The sequence below is a fragment of the Vicia villosa genome, unplaced genomic scaffold (assembly GCF_029867415.1).
Source record: "Vicia villosa cultivar HV-30 ecotype Madison, WI unplaced genomic scaffold, Vvil1.0 ctg.000025F_1_1, whole genome shotgun sequence".
NCBI lineage: Eukaryota > Viridiplantae > Streptophyta > Magnoliopsida > Fabales > Fabaceae > Vicia > Vicia villosa.
The window spans coordinates 440,030-462,972 of record NW_026704957.1 but is presented as its reverse complement, the minus strand read 5'-3'; the positions used below and the strand labels follow the sequence as shown (position 1 = coordinate 462,972).

The 22,943-nt window shown below is 34.0% G+C and overlaps 2 protein-coding genes across 2 annotated transcripts; both read left to right on the top strand.

Moving 5' to 3' along the window:
- The first annotated feature begins 11,778 nt into the window (after window positions 1-11,778).
- Window positions 11,779-12,676, top strand: LOC131622148 (calmodulin-like protein 3). Its single transcript, XM_058893179.1, has one exon. The coding sequence runs from the start codon at window positions 11,973-11,975 to the stop codon at window positions 12,423-12,425; it is 453 nt and encodes a 150-aa protein (XP_058749162.1). The 5' UTR covers window positions 11,779-11,972; the 3' UTR covers window positions 12,426-12,676.
- Window positions 12,677-18,489: 5,813 nt separating this feature from the next.
- On the top strand, window positions 18,490-21,829 carry LOC131622200 (pentatricopeptide repeat-containing protein At1g80270, mitochondrial-like). Its single transcript, XM_058893227.1, has 3 exons — window positions 18,490-18,625; window positions 18,749-19,322; window positions 20,382-21,829. Exons 1-3 carry the CDS (start codon window positions 18,588-18,590, stop codon window positions 21,624-21,626), a joined length of 1,857 nt encoding a protein of 618 aa, XP_058749210.1. The 5' UTR covers window positions 18,490-18,587; the 3' UTR covers window positions 21,627-21,829.
- The last annotated feature ends 1,114 nt before the right edge of the window (window positions 21,830-22,943 follow it).

Sequence of the window (22,943 nt, the reverse complement as noted above, 5' to 3'; positions counted from 1 at the left end):
TTGTATTTATAGTAGGGAATTGCATGCTTAGGATACATCAAAGTTCATACATGTAAATTTTCATATATAATTGTGATAAAGGAATAAAGCGAAATATAACCAAGTAGATGTTCAATCCATTCCCACTTCGTTTAGCCACATTTTAGAGTATTAATGTTCAAGCTTTGGAGTTTCCACATAACGGAGGTCATGTTGATCTCAATAGCGGTATTTTCCCCTTGATCTTGTTGGCGCGTGTTGTGTATTTTTTTGGATGCGTCAATATCGGCGAGTAAGACAGCTGGCTCTCCATGGAAGTTATGGTTCTTAAGCTAGAGGTAAATGGGTGAGACCACAATGTCCAATGTTGTAATGAAGGGTTTACCCAAGATGCCACTGCAAAGGCTTACGCACGGGATGACTATGAATTAGGTATGGATATACCAAATGTCTCTGCCCTCTCCCACTATTAACATCAGCTCTATATAGCCTCATGTGCAAGTGGTCGTCCCATTAAATGCATGTAGATCTGAACCGTCATAAGGTACCAAGCTTCCTCAGTTCAAGCCCATGTTCTCGAACAATGACGAGTACAAAATGTCGCAAGAGCTTCCTTCATCTACCAGAATCAGTGAGACGTTGAATTTTTCCACACTAGTTGTGATTACCAATGGGAACAACTCATTGGGGATTCCTCCAACCTTTTCGGAGTCTTAACACGAACAATTTTGATATGCTAAGTGTTATACCCCAATTTTGTCGCGACTTTTAAAATTTCAGGAAACCGTCTCTGTTGCGCTTAAAATAAATTTTCAATTTTACAGACAGACCGGTTGATTCATTTTCGGATCGTGTGTAAAAATTGCATACAAATTTAAAAGTTAGGCCTGCAAATGTGTGTTTTATGGAACTACGGTGCGCATAGGTCATTTTGTTATGTTCATTTTAGTTTTTTTTGCATCAGCGTGGGTTCGTGTTTTGATCAGTCTGAGCCTTTTCATCTAGGTATTTTTAATTGCAAATTTGATCTACACAGGGTTGTTTTACTGATCTCTATTGCGTGTAGTTTAACTCAATGGTTTTATTTTATTTTTCACCTTTGCGCGCGCTCGTTTTTTTAATTTGAAATGATTAATACCAAAGATAGTTAAATGTTTAGTTTATTTTTATCCTTTTAATTGTTGTTTACTTTTACAAAACTTATGAATAAAGGAGGTATTTTATTAAAGTAGAGGTGGTTTTTTTTTAAGACACATTGGTTTATTATATGACTGAAATCATCCTTTAATAAAGCCTAAGGGTGGAATTGACTGAAAAATGATATTAGAAACCCTAAATGGAGATATTTAGGGCAAATTATGTGGGAGTTTATGGAGGACCAATAGAGAGCCACTACTCATAGTCTCCTCTCTAATATTGAGAAAAGTGACACTATAATAAATAAATAAATGAAAACGAAACTTGAAGAAGGGTATTCTTCTTCGCTCAAAATGATAGACCCACCCTCTTCAATGTTTTCACCTCCACCTGGAACTTTTTCCCCATCATCAACTCGGGGGTTTGGAAACAAACATCATCAGCTCGGGGGTTTGAAAACAGACATCATCAACTTCGGGGTTCGAAAACAAACATCATTAACTCGTGGGATGGAAAACAAAAATGATCAACAAGATCATTCATCATCTCGGGAGTTGGAACATCATCAACTCGGGGGGTATCAACTCGGGTGTTGGAACCCAAATTATTAACAACATCATTCATCATCTCGGGGGTTAGAAAACCATCAACTCGGGGGGTTAGACCCTTACTTCATCCTCCATTAAATCTGCAAAAAATGTAATTGTTATTCCAAGACAAACGCAACAAAGGGAATTTAATAGTGAAGAATATAGAGAAGTCTGAATTTACCAAAGGTAACCCGACAATTTTCAAGAGAATGGGACTCCATCAACAAGTAAACATATATCTGACGCTTGTTGCGCGTTTCTCAGGTTCGTCAGAGGGGACCACACCCCCGACATAACCCAAACGATTGACAAACTCTAACAGCTTCTTCTTCTTAAAAGAATCCTCAGTGGTAAAGTAACTTTCTTTATAAACGCATGGGTCATCTTATTTAAGAATGTGCTTCACCATCAAAAATGGGAAAAATTTCAACTTATATTTACCTTCCACTCCCGGTTCAGTCGCACAACTGGTCGTGTATGTAACACCCCCAACTTACCCCGTCGAATAATAATAAAAATCAGAGTTTAACACTTTTAATAGCAAATTTAGGATGTCACATTTTCTTCATAAACTTCAACAATTAATCATAATTAAAACAGATACATAACACTATTACCTCGAATGAACCAAACACGACATAATTAGTCTTAAAAAAAACTTTAATTAAGCAGCGGAATTCAATATAATTCAACTCAAAAACATCATAACATCTTAATCCAACATAATCATCATCAATTTGTAAAAATACTTCAATAAGCATTTAAAAATCCAACAACAATATAAATAGAAAAATAACTAGCATTCATCCCCCCGAGTGTTACGTATCAGAGCGACGACGCCAACTCAAACTATCTAAGGTACTTGGCCTTCATTCCGGATTACCTGCACGTTACCAGCATAGCAGTAACATTCAAACAGAAGGGGTGAGATGTCGTACAATATAAAAAAATTCATGATAATAAATATAGGAGATATAGCTCAAGGATAATTCACCACTTCATAACACATTAGCATTATTAAACAACCAATTCATCATCACACCATCGTTATGAAAATGCAACTAACATTGTGCAAATGCATGTGGTACAAACAGGGCATAAGCCCCCTTTGCAACTTGCCAATTATTAGAGGCATCAACAGGGCATAAGCCTTCTTCGCAATTTTTCCAATCCAGGCCAACGTGTTTGCCAATCCAGGCCATCATAAAAATGCAATGTATGCGACTCCAGAATGCAACACCATAAAATGCAACAACATCAACAAGGAATAACCTCCATCTTAATTGCTAATAATTAGTGGCAGCAACAACATCATCATCATCGTAATAATCTATAATTACATTGTTTTGGTAGCATCATCATGCAACAACGTTCATACTTCGCATCATCACAAAATATCAGAAAACATAGATTTCAGAAATATTTTCAAAATGTTTTAAATTTAATTTCATTGGATAGGATATAATTTTAGCTTTTCAGAAGTTCAAACGGCGCGTCAAACGGACACCTTAGTCAAAAGTTATGAATTTTTAAAGTTTTGCAAAAGTGTTGTCAACTACACGGAAACCGGTTACTTCAAGCTTGGTAACCGGTTACTCTACTGTAACCGTATCCAATTCACCCAAATTATGTTTCAGGTAACCGGTTACCTCAGACCAAGTAACCGGTTAATTGAACTTCCAGAGGCCAATATTTCCAATTTTTCAGTGAGGTAACCGGTTACCTCAAACCATGTAACAAGTTACTTCACTGTTGTAGAGCCAAAATTCTGCAATTTTTCTGCTACGATGTTTGCCCCTCAAAACCCCAAAAACCCATCTTTTACATACTAAAAAATCATTATAAGATACAATCTTTTAAGTCTAACACCGGCATCATGTAATTGTTCATATCCATACATCAATTCCACCAATTTCACAGAAAATCACACATCAACATTAACCTCATAAACATATCAAAAACTCAATTATTCATACAAACATGGATAGAAAATTATGTAACCTAATCTCTACCATACCTATCATCATACAAACCCTTATAGTGTAAGAACTTCACCCTTACCTTGGATTGAAGATTGCTCTAAGCTTCCAATGGAATTGCCCTAGCTTTGTGCTCTTCTCTGTTTCTATGTTCTTCCAAAATTTCCAAATTTTAATCTTTCTTTCCTAATTTCTCTTATTTTATTATTCTCACTTATTTTCAATTCTACTAATGGGCTTAACCTCACACCCCCACTAATACTACTACTAACACTATAATAGACTCAAAAGTTCATATTCTCATTATATTATTATCAATAATTAATTAACTTCTAACAAAATAGCATAATCCTAAATAAATCATAATTTTTATCAGATAATTCACAACCATGCCATAAAAAAATTAATTAAATAATAGGGCGTTACAGTGTGAGCCTCTGGGTGAAAAGGTGTGACCAAAAAGAACCGGTCCTTGAAAGAAGGTGGTTCAGGGAAAGGTTCAAAAGTCTATATCGTCTGCACCAAAAGAACCAAAACCTTCCCTTTTGGTCAGGCTGAAGTGCTTCAGTCATAGTGGAAGAGATAAACGAATAAGATAGTGGAGGGTTTTCCCTTTAGATACTCAAACCAATGCTGATAAGCTTTAACATACGCTCAACTGGTAGGATGAAGTTGAGATGGAGCCAACATCAAATACTTAAGAACATCGACGTCGAAAGAAGTTGAATTAAAAAGGACCCTTAGAGACGAAAAGAGATACTCAAACTGAGGAATGGTTCAGTTAGCATACTCGTTACAAATTTTGTCTTTGTCACCAAGAGTGGTAAGCCCCCTAAGCGACGATTCACCGACAACGAAAAGGGCCCCATCAAAGTTCCCCTATTTGGTGAATATCGAAAGGGTGGTTGATCTAATAAATAGACGAATGGGAATCTCCATGTCGTCTCTTAAGGTCTCTTTACAGATATACTGATACATTTTTTATGAAATCAAACTTTGAGAGACCGGGAAATATATTTCTAAATTTTTATATTTCAGGAATAAACATGGAAGACTTAATCAAGAATGACACTCCTAAATTGGATCCTCCAAAGAATGAGGACATTAAAGATGATGAAAACAAAAGTTAACAAGAAAATGATAAACAAGATACCTCAAAACAAGTTCTTCGAGATAGGATCATCACAAAGGACCATCAGTTGGACGATATTTTGGGAGATATCAAAAAGGGATTAAGCATACATTTACAATTAAATGATTTATTTAATTACTCTAGTTTCATATCCCAAGTTGAATCGGAAACTATTAGTGATGCTTTGAATGGTGAAGGTTGGTTTCTTGTTATGCAAGAAGAACTCAATCAATTTAACAAAAATTACGTATGTAATTTAGTCCAACTTCTAAAAATAAAACAATCATATGCACTAAATGGGATTTTGGATCAAACACGGCCAAAACAGAATAATAACAAAAAAAAAAGAAATACTTATGGGAAAAGGATATAATAAAGTTGGAGGGATAGGCTATGAGGAGACTTATGTTTGTGTAGCCTGTCTCGTAGCTATTAGACTTCTTTTGGCATTTTCTTGATATTTTGATTTAAAATAAAATTAGATGGACATTGAGTCTGCTTTCCTAAATGGTTTTATAAATGATTTTAAACCTCTAAATTTTGAGGACCATAAAAATCCTAACCATGTTCTCAAACTGAAAAAGAGTCATCTATGGTCTCAAATAAGCTCATAGAGTATAAGGGTAAACATGTTTTTTAGTTCACATTTATGTATACAAAAATATACTTTACTATGGTTTTCCTCTTGTGGGACTAAGAACTGGAGGTTTTACCGTAAGACAAGTAGCTCTCAAAGATGTTTCAAGTAAAATGGTCAAACATGATAAAACGTGTTTGAAAAATCAACATGTTTTCATACCATTTATATTTGACACTTCGTGCTTCCTAGCAGAAGAGGTCGTGAATCTTTTACAAAAAGTTCAAAAGCACATATATATTAATATCGCATCTTTTAGAACTATGATTTTAATTTTTAAAAGGATTGAATTTGTCATCTAAAAAGGATATTAGTACAACTTGTTATCCGTTTGACTTTCATTTATGTATAAATAACTATTGATATTGAATGAATGTTATTATTATGTTTAGTAGTATGGTTACTAAATTGATTGACAACATTTAGTTTTAAATTTAATCAAATTTAAAATTTAGAAATTAAATTACTTTTGTTGTTGGTCGATGAAAGCATAAACACTACCATTTAAAATAGAAAACTTGTCTCGTTAAGTCAACTTATTTGGTAGTTGTGTAGAGACGTCACATGTAGGAGTGTGGGTTTAAACTCGTGACATCCCACTTGTTCACCTTTAAAGAGTGAATTCTAGCTACTAGACTATTTGACAAAAAATAGAAAACTTTATTTAAAATTTAGAATACCTTATAAAATAGTCGCTAGATATTTAAGATAATATTTATGATTAAAGTCAAATATAATCAGTGAAAACTAAAGTGCTTTTGTGCGGCATAGACTTATTGCGTATAATACGATGATTGCTTATGAGTTATGTAATTATATTTAGAAAACTATTAAGAATAAGGAAGGTTACGCGGGAATAAAGCTAGACATGGAAAAAGCCTATGATATGCAAAATGAAATTTTATAGAGAAATCCCTTCTCACTAGTGGGCTCCCCCTAAACTCACCAACACCATGATGCAATGCATTAAAATAGTCACTTTTTTCTATTTTAATAAATGGGTATACTATCAAGACCATCATCCCAACCAGAGGGATAAGACAAGGAGACCCATTTCCCCCTTACATCTTTATTATATGCGCTGATATATTTTCTAATATAATTACTAATGCACAGATAAACAAAACTTTTATTAGGATAAAAATTGCTAAGAAGGCTTTTAATATAACTCATATTTTCTTTGCAGATGATAGCTTTATTTTTTGTAAAGTGGGGGAGCTTGAGGAAAAAAACTTGTGAGCATCATAAACACATACCAAGACAGCTCGGGACAAAAAATAAACATCAACAAATCTGAACTTATGTTTAGTAGAAGCACGAACCATATCAAAAAGGAATCCTTCACAATAATCATAGGAATTCCCATTATGAACATGATCAACATGTACCTTGGACTCCCTACTCAAATCAGTAACTCTAGGAAACTGAGTTTCAACTTCATTTTGGATAGAATAAGGAATAAGTTGAATGCTTGGAAAGAGTACAGGATCTCTTATGCTGCAAGAAATATATTAATTAAAACAATTCTATAAGATATGCCTACTTATATTATGAGTTCTTTTCTACTTCCTAACAGTATTTGTCAAAAAATTGATAGTCTCATGGCTAACTATTGGTAGGGGGATAAAAAAGTCCACAGGACAAATTGAAAGAAGCTTCGTCTCTCAAAACAACAATGTGGGATGGGATTCAGAATGACTCATGATTTCAATAAAGCTTTTATTGCTAAACATGTGTGTAGACTTCATATAAACCCTAATAATATTGTGGCTAGGGTGCTAAAATCTAAATACTACCCGAATGTGGCTTATCAACCATTGTTATGTACAATTAATTTTAAATCAAAAAAAAATAATAATATAAGAGCACATTAGTTTAGAGATGTCACCACGGTATAGGGAAGAACTGTGGTGACCATGGCGTTGTTGGTTACACGTCTTGTAGTAATGTGTACTAAGCACAACATTATCAACATGCAAGAGGACACACTAACATATTTATCAACATCACTGACATAATATGGCATACCAGGAATTTATTGTGCTCGAACAAAGAGAGATACCTATTACTGAAGCCATTAATCGAGTGATAAACAACAGCAGCAAGTTCCTCTCTAATAAGGGAAACAAGGAGCCCAACAATAATAAACCTATCAGCAAAAACAATAAAAGGTGTCACAACCAGAATTTGCAAAAGAGCAACAACAAGAATGCAAATAAAGATAAGAAAAAGAGTACTAGAAGCATAGAGACTACCCACAACATCAAATCCATAACTGAGCTGAAGGGAATTGTAAAAGGAATCATATTAGAATGACTCGGGTGAAGAAACAAATTAGGAGCAAACAAAAAGAGGATAAGTAGAAAGAAAACACCTCTTGCATAAAGGATACTAACAAGGACACTGATCAGTGCATTTTAATGCACATTCTCCTATGTTTGTTCTTAAGCATTTCTTTGATTTTCTTTGTTTACTTTTATGTTTTATAATGTTTTTCTAATTTAGTTTATTTTTGGTTTAATTTGATTTTCGCACTTTATTTTCAGCATTAGTAGTCTGCACTAAAATGATCATAACTGGAGCTCCGGGAATCCGATTAAGCCGTTCTAATAATCGCCGGAAAGCTAAGAGGAAGAGCTACAACTTTTGTGTTGGAGTCAAAGTCAGATACGGAGCGCATATTTTCCAAAATATCATTTGAAGCTGCAACATTAGTTTTATTTAGTTTTGGGTCGTTAGTTTTGGGCCTGGGTTATGTTTGTTTGACCCATTTATGACCCGAATCATTGTTTCTCCCATTTATCTAGGGCTGGCCGCTAATGTTCATTGTTACGTTTTTACTATTCACGATTCACGAACAAAAAAAATACGCTTGGCTTGTACGATGATGAGGAACTAATTTCCCAAGGATCAATCTGCTATATTCAGGTTCCGACCTTGAGGTTATTATAATTATAATTAAGTTCTATTACTTTCCATATTAATCTATGTCTCTTGTTTGCTTAATTCGATTTGCATTGACTATATTGATTTACTTTGATTGGTTGTATGATCCTAACTATAGTCACGTTATCGTTTGCTTAATTTGTTATCGTGTCCGTTTAATTCATGTTTGCTTAATTCATGGAACTTAATCCCGTTTGCTTAATTCGGATAATAGGAACATACAACTTATACTATCAATTGCGCTTGTCAATGGATATTATAATCAAATAGGAATAGATAAGAAAAAGAGTACGCATATAGACTATCCACAACATCAAATCCATAACTGAGCTGAAGGGAATTGTAAAGGGAATCATATTAGAATGACCCGGGTGAAGAAACAAATTAGGAGCAAAAAAAAGAGGATAAGTAGAAAGAAAACACCTCTTGCATAAAGGATATTGAGAAGGACACTATGGTGAAAAACCTGCAAAGTAGAAAACAGTACAACAATAATTGCATAAGAACCATTACTCATGACAAAGGAAAAAACCAAATGGCCATTATTATGGAGAATAGTAAACAACAACATACCTACAATCAAAAGGACTTTCGGTGGGATCAGGGTCGAACTCCACGCAAAAAGACATCAATAGAGAAATAGAGCACTATTATAGCTTCCCTAACACCAACAATCAGATCTACAATAAGCATATTGAAAATCTCTATATCCTCTATGAGCACCATAGAGATAGGACGAAGAACAGGTACACTGGTATCTAGATCTAGGGCGACCCGAACAATATTTCTCTTAGCAGTCACACGCAGGGAAATATGGAGAGAAATTTGAACACATACAGAAAAGAAAAACAAAACTAGATCTGAAATTTGAAAAAGGGTATTCTTCAAATTTGAGAGCCGCTACTCATAATCACCTCTCTGATATTGAGAAAAGTAACACTATAATAAAAAAAGGAAAAGGAAATTTGAAGAAGGGTATTCTTCTTCGCTCTAAACGATAGATCCACCCTCTTCAATGTTTCTTCCTCCCGAGTCGACTATGATTAGCGTATGTTCGACAACTTGGATTATAGGGGGATGTTGAGATATTAGATATAATACAAGTTGAGTAATCCAAGCCCAAGCCCAATTAGAGTTTGTTAGCCTACTTAGTGTACAAGTTAGGTGTATATAAATAGACATACTTTGTAATTCAGTTTAGATAATTCAATTCAATAATAGAATCCTTATTTGCTTTATTCTCTCTCTCTCTCTCCTCACTAAAAGTGCCTCACGCACTAACAAAATGGTATCACGAACATTTTTTTCGAGAAAGGGATCGGCTTACTTGTATCGAAAGTCAATGTCGCCACAACGATGGTGAGTAAGAAACGTTCCGTTGAAGAGTGTCAATGGCGCCACAAAGGTGGTGAGTAAGAAACGTTATGTGCGCTACAAGAGTTTGTGGAAGTAAGAAGAACTTCCACTTGAGGGGAGCATTGTGGACTCACACTTGAGGGGGAGTGTTGAGAATGTAGAAAGTGTGGGGAAATAGTCTCACATTGAATATGAATATGGTGACTTGAGCATTTATAAATGGGAGAATCCACTCACTTATCAGCTTAAGGTTTTAGATGAATAAGTTGTGTGTGTCTCACAAATGTGTGTTGCAAAAGAAAAATGCCTCAAAATAAAATGCTCCTCAGTCGAACCTAATTGTTGCGTTAACAATAAATTCTTATAATAAATGTATTCAATATAAGAATTAAATGCTCCTCAGTCGATGAAAAGAATTAAATATGATTTTTTTTTTAATTTTAAAAGCTAATGATAAAAGTAATGAAGATCTCGACTTAGAAATTAAATTTTGAGTTTTTTTTCAAGAAATTTGTTATAACGTTCTAAACATGTGTGCAAAATAATCATTCAAAAGCACACATTGGTTTAACAACAGGACTAAAACTATGTACATAATAATTTTGTAGGACCAAATACATACCTTCTCTCCTGTTCAATATCTTTCATCAATAGTTGTATGAACCATACCCAACTCTCCTTTGTTTCAGTTTCAACCACACCAAATGCCAAAGGGAAGTATTGATCATTGGGATCCCTACCCACAACAATTAGTAGTTGCCCACCATATTTGCTCTTAAGGTGACAACCATCAACCCCAACAAATGGTCTACATCCATTTATAAAACCTTTCTTACAACCATAAAAAAAGAGTAAAATGTGTCAAACCTTGGTTGTATGGATGGACATGGTCTTTCAACATTTATCTTCACAATGTTACCAAGATTAACGCTTCTTAGCTCAGTTGCATACCTCCATAGAGATGCATACTGCTTATCAACATCACCTTCAATAATCTTCTTTTCTATCAACTTAGCCCTCCATGCTCTAACAACACTAATACCCACAGTTTTTTTTGCCTAAGTCTTGCATGATATCTCGAATTCTAACTATTTCAGATGATTGCTTTCTCTTTACCACATACTTGGCCACCCACTTTGATCTTGCAGATCTGTTATTCAAAACCCTAGCACGTGTGTGGGTTACTAGTGTTTTTATAGAAAATTTGTGCTTGTGGCCAACTTTAGAGCATAAGACTAAAAACTCACATTTAGCCTTGCTCTCTAACCTTACACTATAACTCTCATTTTTCACATTTAGTGGAGGATGAAGAAGGTTAGAAATCACATACCTCATACATTAGAAGCTTTAATTTCCTTGAATACGTGTTCGTCCACAAGAATCATCTTCGTCTTCCTCCCTTGCCTGAGCATCGTCACCTTCGCCTTCACAAGAATCGTCGCCGTCTTTGCAGCTTTCATAGTGGAACCTCTTCTGAAAACTAACCCTAACTTTTACAAGGGGCTAATTGAAATGTTACATATTGCCAGGAACAAATAAAAAATCAAAATGCCATGTGTTAATATGGATACTCCATGTGGACAGAAATAGAGAAAATAGGTGAATCTTTGAAGGTTACTGACGAAATCTAGATAAGATTAAGGGAGGATTAAAAAAAATCTTTTATAGGGACTAAAAACAAAACTTGCTAATATTATAGGGGGTTGTATATTTAACCCTAAATTATAATATTTGATATCGTGCAATAATAATAATAATGCATTATTATTATAAATAATAATAATAATATACTTTTTGACAAAAATTTATTTTTGATACATTTACAATACATTTTTCCATTGTTATCTTTATTTTCGCGACTCAGCTTATTCTAGAACTAAAATTGTTTACGAACAACCTTTTAAAAGAACAAACCAAAAATAACCCCTAACTTAACGCAATTAATTAAGGAAGTGTCATCGAATCCAACATCATTTTTGGCTCATGATTTTGGTTAATTTGTTGATATTGAATGACCATTGTCAACCTTGTAGTTAAGGTTCTGTTTTTCCCCCACAATCTTATACCATAGCTACCATTTCAATGTCCTCACAATAGTTTATTTAAAACTTGTATGATCCTAAATAAATTTTTAATTTTATAAAACTTTATAATATTTTCTCTTTGTTACTCTCCTCCTTGGTCTTTCTTTTGATTACTTTTTCTACAAGCAATCAATGGATCAAGGAGAACTTGCACGAATTTTTCAAATGTTTGATAGAAATGGAGACGGTCGCATTACAAAAAAAGAACTTAGCGACTCGTTACAAAACCTTGGAATTTGCATCTCGGAAAAAGATTTGATCACACTGATTGAAAAAATTGATGTAAATGGAGATGGATATGTCGACATTGACGAATTCGGTGAGTTATACCAAACGATAATGGACGATAAAGACGAGGAGGAGGATATCAAAGAGGCATTCAATGTGTTTGATCAAAATGGAGATGGTTTCATATCGGGCGAAGAATTAAGCGCGGTGTTATCTTCTTTGGGATTAAAAAATGGAAAAACTTTAGAAGATTGCAAAAACATGATCAAGAAAGTTGATGTGGATGGTGATGGAATGGTAAATTTTAACGAATTTAAACAAATGATGAAAGCTGGTGCTTTTGCAACTGATTCATAGAGTTGATGCATGGTAGAGGGTGTGTAAATGTTTTTTTCTCTTTTATGTTTAGATGATTTTTGTTCCACATAAAAGAAGAAACTAAGATACACTTTGTAGAATATTATGTAACATGTTTCAATGGAAAGGGGGGATGGCATATGGTTGGTGATTATATTTGATGGGAATTACTCAGCTTTTTCTAAGGTTGGTTCATTGATTCCTCAATATTTTTCCAATATATATATCTTGTTAATGAGTTGGAAATTTTATATGGAGAACAAGGCATACATGCAGGGTGTCTTTGTGGAGGACGTAAAGTCGGGTTAATGCACTGGGTTCAAAATTTGTCTAAGTTAAACAATGGTTAAATAGAATCTTATAAAATATCTGTCACAGTTAAATTGTGGTTACATAGTATCTCTATTTATTTTGTCATGATTAAATCGCAACTAATTTACACAGGATTTTCAAAAACTTGAGACAGTATTGCATGTTCTTCTTTTCTTGATTTTTCTTCATATTGATGTTATACTCCGAAACTATGGTATTTAACTTGTTTTTCTTTCATATTGATGTTTTTAATTTAAAATGGACTAAATTATATTATGAAAATTTAACATTTTGACTAAATTTCATAACTTATATTATAATATAGGAACTAAATTGAAATACTACTAGACTCAATGCTTAATAATCTAAATGTTTAGTCATTTTTTCTGCATAATTTACTTCCATGGGTCAGAATCACGTGTCTAGAATCACAAATTTGTTATTTGAATCAATACATTATGTTGTTGATTGAGTTGATTCCAAAGTTTGATTGATTATAGAAAGTTAAATGCAAAAAATGAACGGTCTATGAAAAGAAATTTAACTAGGTTGGTTTAAAAATCTAACTTCAGCTGTGCTGAATATTTGTTAAGTACATCACATTTTTTTGTAAGTAATATGAAGTTTGTATCCATGAGATTGCAATTAATGTTAAATAAAAAAATTACAGTCATACTTAGGTGGTAAAAATATAGTTCAATGTTTGAAATTTTCTATACAACTTACTAATTAAAAAACTTGCAAGTGAATAATAATGACTAAAAATGATTAGGAATTTGAACCATCTCACTATCCCTACTTCATATTTAGATTTCCTTCTAATGACAAATGATTTTTCTGTGAGAATGTTATAGTAGTCAAATTGATTAAGTATAATTCCTTGGAACATAATCTCTGTCACATGTAACAATTATATATTTTCATAGAAATCATCAAACATGAGCAATAATCGTAAGTGATTAAAGAATAAATCAAGTTTAAACTATAACTCACTTACTAATCAAGGAGTGGCATGAATTAGTGAATAGGTTTTAGTGGCAAGGATAATTTGGAAATTCAGCATCTCATTTTTCTAACTTGTTTTTCTCTCTAACAATTTGAATGAGAGAGAGAGAGGGGCATGATTAAATCAACATGAAGAATGGCTTGCATGTGAAGGCTCTTGAGGACTTGGAGAGAAAGCTTCAAGATTCAAGCTTAGAGATTTGATCACCATCATCATCTTCAATCGAAGCAAAATTAGAAGTTTTTCCAGCAAAGCTCGATAAACCAAAACATAAATTTTATGACTGGTTTATCTCATGAATCAAAATAAATTTTCTCAAGAGTATCACACTCTTAAGAATTAAATAAAGAGCACGACCACTTACAAATTCTTTCTCACAAACAAAGTTTCACTCAAAAGCACTACGAAAACTTTAAGTCAAAAAGAAACATTTCTAGAGAGAGAATGGGATAAAATAGAGAGATAAATTTCAAAGAAAGTGTAAAGCTTTGGAAAGTGGCGTGAAATAAAAAGGAAGTGAGCCTCCTTTATATAGGAGTTGAAAAAAATTAGAAAATGAAATAATCCATGGGAATAATTGATGAGTCAATCGATTGGCATAATGCTCTAATTGATTGGTCAAATAATTTTTAATTGATTACCATGCCCAAAAAGAAAATATTGGATATATAGCAGTTGCAAGCCATTAAGGTGTTGTCCTAATCAATTGGTTAATCATTTAGCCATTCTCTAATCTATTGACATAATGCTCTAATCGATTGATTCACTCAGAATTTTTTTGCAAATCGATTGACATGGTCAAGTTTTTGAAGCTTTCTAAACCTTGGGGAATTCTGTTGTGTACTTATTTCTTGCTCAGATGTCTCCAAGAGATAATTATTTCCTCTTAGGAATGTTTTGGAAAATCTATTCTTAGGCTTTATATTAGTATTGAGCTCTAAGTTTTTGACACCACTTTATGTTGGAATAAGCTTGGTTCTGCAACTAATCCTTGAGTTTTGATGATAACAAGCATACAATATAAGGAGAACAATTTTGTACTCTAACAGTTTGTTAAGTGCGTGGGATCTGACAATTAGTTCTGGACACTGGCAAGTTGTGGACTATGAACTAGTGAAAATTATGGACTCTGAATTAGCAACTTTGAACTCTAGACACCAAATTCACTCTATACATAGGAACATACAAGAATGTTGTAGAGAAAAATAACTTCTCCCAACATTTCTCAGTCAATATGTTAGAACATGTATGAGATAGATGTCCCTGCAGACACTCTATACTGCAATGCAAAGATAATTCCCTCTTATTTGCAGCCAGATAACTCCACACACTTTCCTCTATCATACACTTTCCTGTACTCCTTGCCTTTCATGGATTTAAATGTTAAATCCTCTTGACATGTCCATTGAACCAGAAAGTATCTTCCCTGAATCTCACCCAGAGTCAGAGTAGGATGCCTCCTCTGATACCAATTGAAATTCTGGTAGAAAGATCTCAGATGTCCTAAGAGATGTCGAGACATTGATCTCTAAACAACATACAACGGAAAGGTAAATATGATTTAAAATAGTGTTCAAAAGTAACTGAACACAGGAAATTGATAACCTAGTTTGGTGTACAACAACACCTACTCTAGGGGCTATCAAGCCAGGAAGGAAATCTACTATTAGTAGTATCAATTCAAAACTAAACAACCTCCGGTTTACAACTTATCACTTAATCCCAACCCGGTGCAACTTCTACCTAGAAACCTCCTATATATGAGAAACCTTTCTCACTCCAAATCACCGCAATGATGTCCCACAGTATCAATCCCAATTACTGATATTGACAGCCCTTTACCTCATTCTTCAATTACAAGAAATACTAGATAAGAACCTCTTAATCAAGAATAATACTTAATATGGCTTAAAAGCTTCAAGCAAGAACAATAGCACACGACTCAAGCAACACACACTTAGAACTATGTATCAATGATACCTAAGTCACATACAAACGTTCAATACTTAACAACTTATGAATGTATGACAGAACTTACAACTCAAAAATAAACCTACTCTTTTATCAAGAATGATATTAGAGAGGCTCGTAATTAACACACAAACTCTAACCTATTACATCGTAAGTTCTACCCTTCAATTAGGTTTGTTGTCTTTTATTTAAAGCACGCATTTGGTCTGGATTTGGGCTTCAAAACGCAGCAAGGAGACTGCTAAAAATATGCTAAAGCTTCCCCATAAAAATAGGTATTCAATCCTTAATTTCCTAAATAATCTCCTTATTTAGAAACTATGAATACATCTTGAAAAGCAGATAAAATCTTTTATCCTTAAATTAAGTGCCATATTGAATTGCATGATATTCCCATTATATTATGCATCTGTAACAAACAAAACAGATTCTAAAAGCCCAGCTTAACACACAGTCACGATGTCGGATGATCCTGCATAGGACATCTCACTCGACATGTTATACCAGTTGCAATTGATAGAACATTTTGTTCAACATATATTCTTTACAGGTTAGAACATCCTTTTTAACATGTTCCTGCCTAATTTGTTTTAATAAAATTAATGTCAATCATAATATCAAAGAATTAACAACTTTACACTTGACTTTAGTTGTAATCATTAAGGACTAGTTGTCATCATCAAAAGCATGATTGTCTTTAATTGAACTTCCTTGATTAATAACTTGCACAACAAGATTCCACAAAGTGTACTACCTCAAATACCAAGGTAACTTGAGAAACTTCCCATTTTGAGGGACGACAAGCCATCGTCGATATTCCTTCTCTACGAGTAGTTTGATACGAGAGTTGATCCAACCATGCGACTGATAAATCTATTACAAATTTATCACCTTAATCTTTCGTGATTATAGTCGCGGAATAATACCATCAGCATCATCACTTTGGAAAATTCCATTAAAAAACACAATCAACATCTTGATTAAATCCATTAGGGGTGACAAGCATCGTCAGATAACCACTTATTCTTGTACACTTGGGATAGTATAAAGAGCTCTGTCATATTCCGATTTTAATCTGGATCATATCAGATACATCCTTGCGCAAAGATTCGTTAGAAGTATCAAATCGCAAAGAGAGCATGTACAAGAAAGATATGATTGGTTTGAACATGAGTTGTATCAGTCTTCCTTCTTAGAAACTTGTTTTCAAATAGAAAATTACCTATTATCAAACCAATCTCTAGATAGATATGCTTTTGGATCGTAGAAAGTCTTTTTCATTTTTGATAACATTATAAGAAAAATTCTAAAAATGGAAGGATGATCAACATTCCGTTCCTTCTTGATGTAATCATTCAAAGATGTACTCTTTACATTCTGTTATATATATATATATATATATATATATATATATATATATATATATATATATATATATATATATATATATATATATATATATATATATATATATATATATATATATATATATATATATATATATATATATATATATACTTGTTTTTATGAAAGTCTATTTTAGCAAGCATTAACTACAAAATAGTTAAATGCACCTTAAGGTGCATTTTTTTTTAATAAACCAATAATAATATATTAAAGAAAATAAAGATAGTACAAAATACACAGAGGGGGCAAAACCTGACTCAGTCAAAACATAACAAAACTAGTTAGCATTCCAAACAAAATACAACTATTACAACAATGATCTAAAAGAAGTAAAGACACATATAACATACATTATCTAACGAACCTACGTACAAGAACAGAACTAGATAACAAAAGAAAGGTGTTGTGTGAATCTTCACAAACTTTAATTAATGGTGAATGAATCGATTGCCAACACGAACCAATTCACATACCAACTCCCTGTAAAAATCACATCAAGCATAATAGCTCTTTCAAGCTAAAGAAACCAAGATCACATCGAACCATAACAAGGAACGACTACGACAGGGTTGTGAAATATAACAAAATTGTTGTTGTCGTAGCATCAACCCAAACCCTTTGATAACTGCAAATCTCAACAAATCTGAAACAAATCAGAAATCAAAAGTGAGGCACACCACCACCAACCACGAAAATAGAACCGCTATGGAGAAACGATTCAAATTCAGAAAGACAACAACAACTCTTCCCGCAAATAAGCTTTTACAACCACCAGAATCCAGTACCCATACTCAGGCAACCAAAATCAGGTGAAGTGAACAAGCTAACTGTGTGATAGAAGAGCAAAACAACCATTTTCTGACGACACTAAATAGAGAGTAACCATGAGAAGACAACACACGACGGCTGCCACATGAAAGTCAACGGAGGAAAACGCCTAGAAAACACAGTGGGGCGGAGGAAGGACCTCATCACACACCGACCAACTTAACTACATGTTGAAGTTGAAGATTTGGATTTTGGGAGAGACAAAGTGGTGGCGGCGGAAAACTTTTGCTAGATGAGAGAGAAGAGAGTGTTTAGGCCAACTTATTAGATTTTGCTTAAACTTAAGGTGCATGTTGTTAAAACACACATTCATAAAAATAAATAGATGTATTTTAGCAAAACCAATAGTAATTTGCTAAAATACATCCACTTAGTTTTATGAAAGTGTATTTTAACAAGTTTTAATTAAAAAAGTTTAAATGCACTTTAAGACATGTTGTTAAAATAAATCTTCTTAAAATCAAACTTTATTTAAATTAATTTTTACAAAAATAATATAATAAAAGTATAATGTTAACAATTTGAAGAAAAACGAAAGATGAAAAACAAAAGAATATCAGAAAAGCGAGAGAAGGGTTTTAACTAGGGTTTAAGCACTACCATTTCTTCAATCTTCTTTAAGCTTCGTTTTCGCAATCATGTGGGCTCTTCGTCGAGCTTCTTTACCGTCTCTCAGGTAACCATTTCTTCATCCCTCTCTCATCATTTCCAACGCATCTTCATCATCATCGCATTTTCGTGTTTTTATTTTTGTTTTTCAGTCATGAATTTATATTATTCGTTTTTTTTGTGTGTATAGGAAAAGAGGTTTTAATCTTAGGGTTTCTTGTGTGAATTTGACTCCAACTACTCGTGTTGAAAATGAGGCTGAAATTTCTGACTCTCCTAAAAAAATTAATGGTTATGGAGGATTTTCGTCGCTGAATCGATGTTATCATTCTGGAAATGGTTCTTTGAAATTTACTGTTGGTAGACGCGAGCTTTCTTCGGAAGCCGGTGCTAAAGATGAGGATGATGATGATTTGGAGGAGGGGTTTTCGGAGTTGGAGACGCCTGCGGGTGAAGAAAGTGAAAAACTGTTGGGTTCTGATACTGAACTGTCGGATGAGAGTGATGAATCGGATATTGAGGAACCGCATGATGAGCTTGAGTTACCGTTATCGCATGACGGAGATGTTATTTCGACGGAGAAGAAATTGAGTCGGAGAAAGGCTGAGTCGGAACTGTTCAAAGCGATTATGGAGGCTCCGGGTTTGACTATTCATAAGGCGCTGGAGAAGTGGGTTGAAGACGGGAAGGAAATGAGTAGAGAGGAGATATCGCTGGCTATGGTTAATCTTCGGAAGCGTAAGATGTTTGGGAGAGCTTTGCAGGTAACTGTATTAAATTTATGTTTGTTTCTGTTTTATACATTTTCAATTTCTGTTTTATATTTTTCAATGTTTTAAGTTATATGTTTGTTTCTTATTATACCTTCTGGTAATATCAATTCGGTGGAACTCTCAATTGTATTTGTAGTAAAATGATACTATTGTTTAATGTCATGATGTGCTTGTTTGACATATGAATCCTTTGTGCTTAAATTGTGTTTTTGACTTCCATGTATTTTGCATAAGCTGGAAAAGAGAAGAGATATTTAACGTAGTTTTTGAATGGTTGTAGCTGTGTTTATATTAAAACACTAATATTGGCTAAGTGCTAGTTTTTTCATCAAGCACAAGGCATGAGCTAACACCCCCTTTAAGCTAAACCTGACACAGTAACCTAGATGTACACAGGGATTAAAAGCCAACACATGCTGACAACGAAACTCAGGGCAAGAGGTTCTAGTTAACCTAGACGGAGGTCAAAAAAGTTGAGCAAGGTCTGGAAGGTGGTGGATGTTTTGACAACTGCCGTGGCCAATTCGTGAAGGATGATGGTACCGTGGCATTTTATAGGAGTTATGGTGTCTTAAAATGGCCGATTTTTGGCTTTCCACCATGGTATTACCATCAGCAATCAATAATGCTGGACACGATTCATACAAGGCACTATTGATGGGTGCTGCTTTGGTCTGTATTTAAATTATAGCTTAGCATGAAAAGGAGCCAACGGAGAATATATTTCACTAATAGGAAGCTGAGTAGCTCTGTTGTAGCGTAAATTATGTTGATTTGAAAAACTAACATGAGATGTTGCATGTTCGTGGGCCACATACGACACTTATATTTCTCTCATGTGTGACTGGGTGTAATGTGGTGTTTGCTCATAATGTTGCTAACATGGCTAAGTTTGTTTTTGCACAGACCTCAAAAACCGTATTATTTTGGCCACAATTGCACTTGTGGACCACAATTGAAAAACACTAGTTTTTTTTTGTTTTTTCAATTTTACTTGATGACTTTTTCCAGTGCAATCTTGTCTATAATTATTTTTTATTGATTTTGCAGCTCTCTGAGTGGGTTGAGTCTAAAAAGCATCTTGAATTTGTTGAAAAGGATTATGCTTCCCAACTTGATTTAATTGCCAAATTGCATGGCCTTTATAAGGCAGAAGTTTACATCCAGAGTATTCCAGAATCTTTTAGAGGGGAGATAATATACCGAACTTTATTGGCTAACTGTGTTATTCAGAACAATTTGAAGAAAGGAGAGGAAATTTTTAATAAAATGAAGGATTTAGAGTTTCCTCTTACAGCATTTGCATGCAATCAGTTGCTAATTCTGTATAAGAGGAATGACAGAAAGAAAATAGCTGATGTTTTATTGCTGATGGAACATGAGAATGTCAAACCTTCTCCTTTGACTTTCAAAATCTTAATAGACGCAAAAGGCCAGTCCAATGATATTGCTGGAATGGAACAAATTGCTGATAAAATGAAGGCTGAGGGTATTGAACTGGACATCCAAACAAATGCAATTTTGGTAGGGCATTACATAACAGCTGGGCTTGTTGATAAAGCTAAAACAATATTGAAGGAGATGGAAGGTGAAAACTTGAAAGAGAATCGATGGGTATGTCGAATTTTGCTTACTCTCTATGCAAACTTGGGAATGGCCGATGATGTAGAAAGAGTTTGGAAGGTCTGCGAGACACACCCTTGGATTGAGGAGTGTTTGTCTGCAATTGAAGCCTGGGGGAAGTTGAAGAAAATTGATGAAGCAGAGGCAATTTTTGAGACGATGTCAAAAAGATGGAAGCTTTCATCCAAGAACTGCTCTGTACTACTGAAGGTTTACGCAAACCACAACATGCTAGTGAAGGGCAAGGATCTTGTTAAGCGAATGGCAGATAATGGGTGTCGAATAGGTCCGCTGACTTGGGATGCATTAGTGAAACTTTATGTCCAAGCAGGGGAAGTGGAGAAGGCGGATAGTATTCTGCAGAAGGCAGTCCAGCAGAGTCAGATGAAGCCATTATTTTCTTCCTATATCGTTATTCTGGAGCAGTATGCTAAGAGGGGTGACATCCATAATTCGGAAAAGATGTTCTATAGAATGAAACAAGCTGGTTATGCATCTCGAATAAGGCAGTATCAAGTTCTTATAGAGGCCTACATAAATGCCAAGGTTCCAGCTTATGGAATTAGGGACAGGTTGAAGGCTGATAATATATACCCCAACAGAATTTTGGCTCACATGTTGACTCAAGTTGATGGATTCAGGAAGAGTCCGGTTTCCGACTTGCTTGATTGAAAAGATTGATCGATCCTTCTGCAAAGAGGTTGTTTCTACGGATAACTATGCTACTATCGTTAGTTAAATAGTAGGTTTTGACATGTTTGATTTGAATGTTTTATATAATCATGTTTGAAACTCAAGAACAAGTATGCACAATGTTACTGCATATTGTTACTTTATCTCTTGCCATTTGGTCGAAACAGCCAACTTATAAGAAAGGTGTCTAATAGTGTCGTAGTAATGCTGCTAGGTTAGGTGCAATATATATCTTGGCCTATATCTCTTGTAGTTCTGCAAAACATGCCCATCGTTTTTTGTTACAATTATAAATTGAATGTTAAGCGTTGATGTGCCACACAGTACACTATCCAATCAAAGTCACCAAGTTGCCTTCAACTCCATTCATACAGCCAGAAACAGTTGTGCCACCTCAACGAGGGTCCTCTGCAGCAACCCCTATACTTTGAATTCTTTTCACTACCAATGATCAGAGTTTTCTACTGTTGGCATCCTAACACGGATGTTATCTCACTAGAATTCAACTTAAAAATTGGACCTAAACAAACCTTCAAGTTCTATCATCAAATCATCAAGAAAACAAAGAAGACTGTTTCTTTGGTACTCACTTTGTATCGTATTATAAGCAAATTTTAGTTTTTTTAGATTAATTGAATAATTGAAGTATTTAGTCTATATATAACTCAAATACATTAAATATTCACTGAATTTTAAAAAATAAAATTTGTTTATAATATGATACGGAAGGAGAGTATTATAAAACTGTTTGTTTTTCAATAAAACATTATGTAGATTTGTTAGGGTTATTAGATTATATGGCAGTTAACGTAATTGATTAGACCTCTGTGATAATCGGTTATGTAACTATTTTTGTCTTGTTGGTCTTTTGGGCCCTAGATGACAGTTGGGCTTGATTTTTACACCCCTTTCTTATCAAAGTTGCACCCCGTAACTAAATTTCTTATGTTTGCATGGCAACCTTGCTAAAGAAAATAAACTTAAGTCAAACCAAAAAATTATGTTATTGATAAAATATTTGTCCAAAAAATTATGTTATTGATAAAATATTTGTACTAAACATGAATAAGATCACTTAGTATAGAATTTGATCAGAGTTTTTCAATTTAATCTCTTTAAAGTGTTTTACCTCAAATCTCAAGATATCTTGAGAAACTCCTCTTTATGAAGGAACGACAAACTACCATCCATATGGATCGCTTAGTACGAGAGTTGATTAAAATATCCCTTAACTCAAACTTTCTAGAGGATCCATGATCATCAATATCATAAAAGTTGTTGAACAACACGATCAAT

Coding starts and splice junctions, on each gene's coding strand:
- LOC131622148 (XM_058893179.1), top strand. CDS start 11,973: ATGGATCAAGGAGAACTTGCACGAATTTTTCAAATGTTTGATAGAAAT.
- LOC131622200 (XM_058893227.1), top strand. CDS start 18,588: ATGTGGGCTCTTCGTCGAGCTTCTTTACCGTCTCTCAG. Junction 18,626..18,748: donor GCTTCTTTACCGTCTCTCAG/GTAACCATTTCT, acceptor TTGTGTGTATAG/GAAAAGAGGTTTTAATCTTA. Junction 19,323..20,381: donor TGTTTGGGAGAGCTTTGCAG/GTAACTGTATTA, acceptor TTGATTTTGCAG/CTCTCTGAGTGGGTTGAGTC.